The sequence below is a fragment of the Eurypyga helias genome, unplaced genomic scaffold, assembly GCF_000690775.1.
Source record: "Eurypyga helias isolate BGI_N326 unplaced genomic scaffold, ASM69077v1 scaffold24003, whole genome shotgun sequence".
Classification (NCBI taxonomy): Eukaryota; Metazoa; Chordata; class Aves; order Eurypygiformes; family Eurypygidae; genus Eurypyga; species Eurypyga helias.
This window is the reverse complement of record NW_010240891.1, coordinates 1,496-3,872: the sequence shown is the minus strand read 5'-3', so window position 1 is coordinate 3,872 and position 2,377 is coordinate 1,496. Positions and strand designations below refer to the sequence as shown.

Below are 2,377 nucleotides of genomic sequence, written 5' to 3'. Positions count from 1 at the left end.
GCTGGCCGTTCCTGCGCTGTGCAGCACGTGCTGGCACCGCTTTCGGGGCCGTTCCTGCGCTGTGCAGCGCGGGTCGGCTGCCACGCGGGCTGCACGCTCCTCCTCGCCACAGACCCACACCCTGGCCGAGGGGAGCGTTCCCCTTGGAGCCCCCCGGCAGAGTTTCTGGGGGAGCGACGCTTGCGGGGGCGGCAGCTGGCCCGGGAGCGCGGGCAGAGCCAGAAACCAGACCCCACCCCACCCACCAAGTGAAAACAGGAGGGGAAATATAGATGTAAAATATTTTTATTTGTAAATGCTGATCTTCTAAATCTGTTTCCACAAATTCCAAAACCCATAACACTCTGTATACTTCAAAAAAGTCTTTTTTTTTGTGTGTTTTGTTTTTTTTGCCAACATTAGATACTATTATACAGAACAGAAAAAAAAAACCTGTAGGACAAATACTGGTAGGATGTTGGAATATTGTACAAGAGAAGAAAAATATTCAAGAAACAATTTCATACAGCTATTTATCAGGAGAAAAATATATACAATTGATTTATTCTGTAAGATAAAAATACATCATGCCATATACATTACAGGTTCAGAACTGTAGCACTGAATATACCAACAGTTTACAGTCCACTTTAGTTGTGCACACAAAAAAACTTCATTTTTTTTTTCTCTTTAGCCTGTGAAGTGTCAGTACCAGAATTTTAAGTACAAAATAAAAAGCTAACCCGGTTCAAAATGCTGATTAAATTTCTACAAGCAAACACAAAACAGTGTTTATTTTATTTTTTTTTTAAAGAAATGTAAACAAAACCAATCCATACAAACACATCTTTAAATTACACTTTCCAAACCCCTATTGCCAGAGTCCTGCAGCTGCGAGCGCGTTACGTCTCACTCTCCTCCTGGGCAAGGCCGACCTCGGCTCCGACTACGCTGCTCTACGCTCTTCACACCGTTTACCGCAGGCTGAATGCTCCCCTCCTCCCGCATCTGCTTTTGCTGAAGGAAAAACAGCGCTCAGCCTCTGTTTTGGGTGGGTTTAGCGGTTATTCACAGTTATCACAAATCGTAAGCACAAAAAAAAAAACAAACCAAAAACCAAAACCTGACTGAAGAAATAGGGATGCAACAATATAACACAACTGAAACGCAGCTGAATCTCCCCCCTCGCAGCTGCGCACGTCAGAGCTGGCCCCTCCACGCCCTCCCCAGGCTTCGGGCTCCCCCCGGAGAAACCTGCGGTAAGACCCGCCGTCGCGACGGCCGCGACCCCAGCCCCCGCGAGCTCGTATCGTGACAGCCCGACCGACGCCGTGTGTGAGCACCCGACCTGCCGCGGAGTCTGGTAGCATTTGGTCAATCACTATTTTATACTGGGTTGTTTTTTTTGTTTGCTTTTTTGTGGGTTTTTTCTCTCAAAATATTTACACTTTTGTACAAAGTAACAGAGTTTGTTAGTTCTGCAGGTAACAGCAGCAGCTTGGCTTTCTTCTAACTTTCTTTTTAAAAATAGCTTCATTCACTTATTCAATAATAAATACAAAAAGGTTCTCTTATTTTACAGAAATCAAAAACTACAATAAACTGACTCATGGAATCAAGTATTTAAATGTATTTTAGTGCAAGTTATTTTTTCCCTTAGCTCTATCCCTAAGGAAGTCGTTTCAGTACATTCCTTGTTCAGTGGTGTCTACTTTTATTTAAAACTCTTCTTTAATCAGAGGGCCTGCCCCTTTATCAAATAAGGCTGTGGCCAGCACTTTGGACTTCTCCCTTTCGCTGGTGATTTCAGTCTTACATTCATAAACGCCCGCCCGCGCCCCCGCAGGTCAGCCACGGTTCTTTGCCCAAGTCCAACAGTTCCTCCTCAGTGAGCTCAGAAACAAAAGTGCTGGACCGTTCCGCTAATCCCGTTTAACCTCCACGGCTCCGGAAAGTTCGCTTCGGGTTTTGCCGCCTTGCTCCTGGTGCTTGTTCGGATTTTCTCTTCCTTTTTTCAATCCTGGAGTAGAAACCTGCACTTGAGAAGTGATTCCGGTTTGGGTTTTTCCCCCCTTCGAGAAGGCAACAAGTTTCCGTCGACAAAATCAAAAGGTGAATCACTTCCTCCTCCTAGGGACAAGCGACCCTCAAAGACAGCAAGGAATGCCTTCTAGTTCATCCACTTCCGGCAGTTTACAGCTCCACAGTGACATGGAATCTTGTGCTGGTCATCCTCAAAATCAAACTTGTAGTCGTAGCAAAGCTGGAGGAGACGGAGGAGAATGGTTACGGAACATCTGGGACTCGGCGCAGCTCTCCTTGTGCCTCCAGCTCCAAGGCGAGAGCGGCCGGCGGCCGCCCTGCTGGGAAGGGGCGAGGTGGAAGAGGGAAGAGGGGA

The 2,377-nt window shown here is 46.7% G+C and overlaps 1 protein-coding gene across 1 annotated transcript in view; it reads right to left on the bottom strand.

The window, feature by feature from the left end:
• Positions 1-1,412: 1,412 nt before the first annotated feature.
• LOC104507347 (histone-lysine N-methyltransferase 2C-like) overlaps positions 1,413-2,377 on the bottom strand; it is a gene marked incomplete at its 5' end in the record, with an annotated part of 2,186 nt that continues 1,221 nt past the window's right edge. The window contains one exon of the mRNA XM_010148594.1: positions 1,413-2,242. Within this exon, the coding sequence (XP_010146896.1) occupies positions 2,150-2,242 (93 nt within the window). The remainder of the gene's footprint in view (positions 2,243-2,377) is intronic.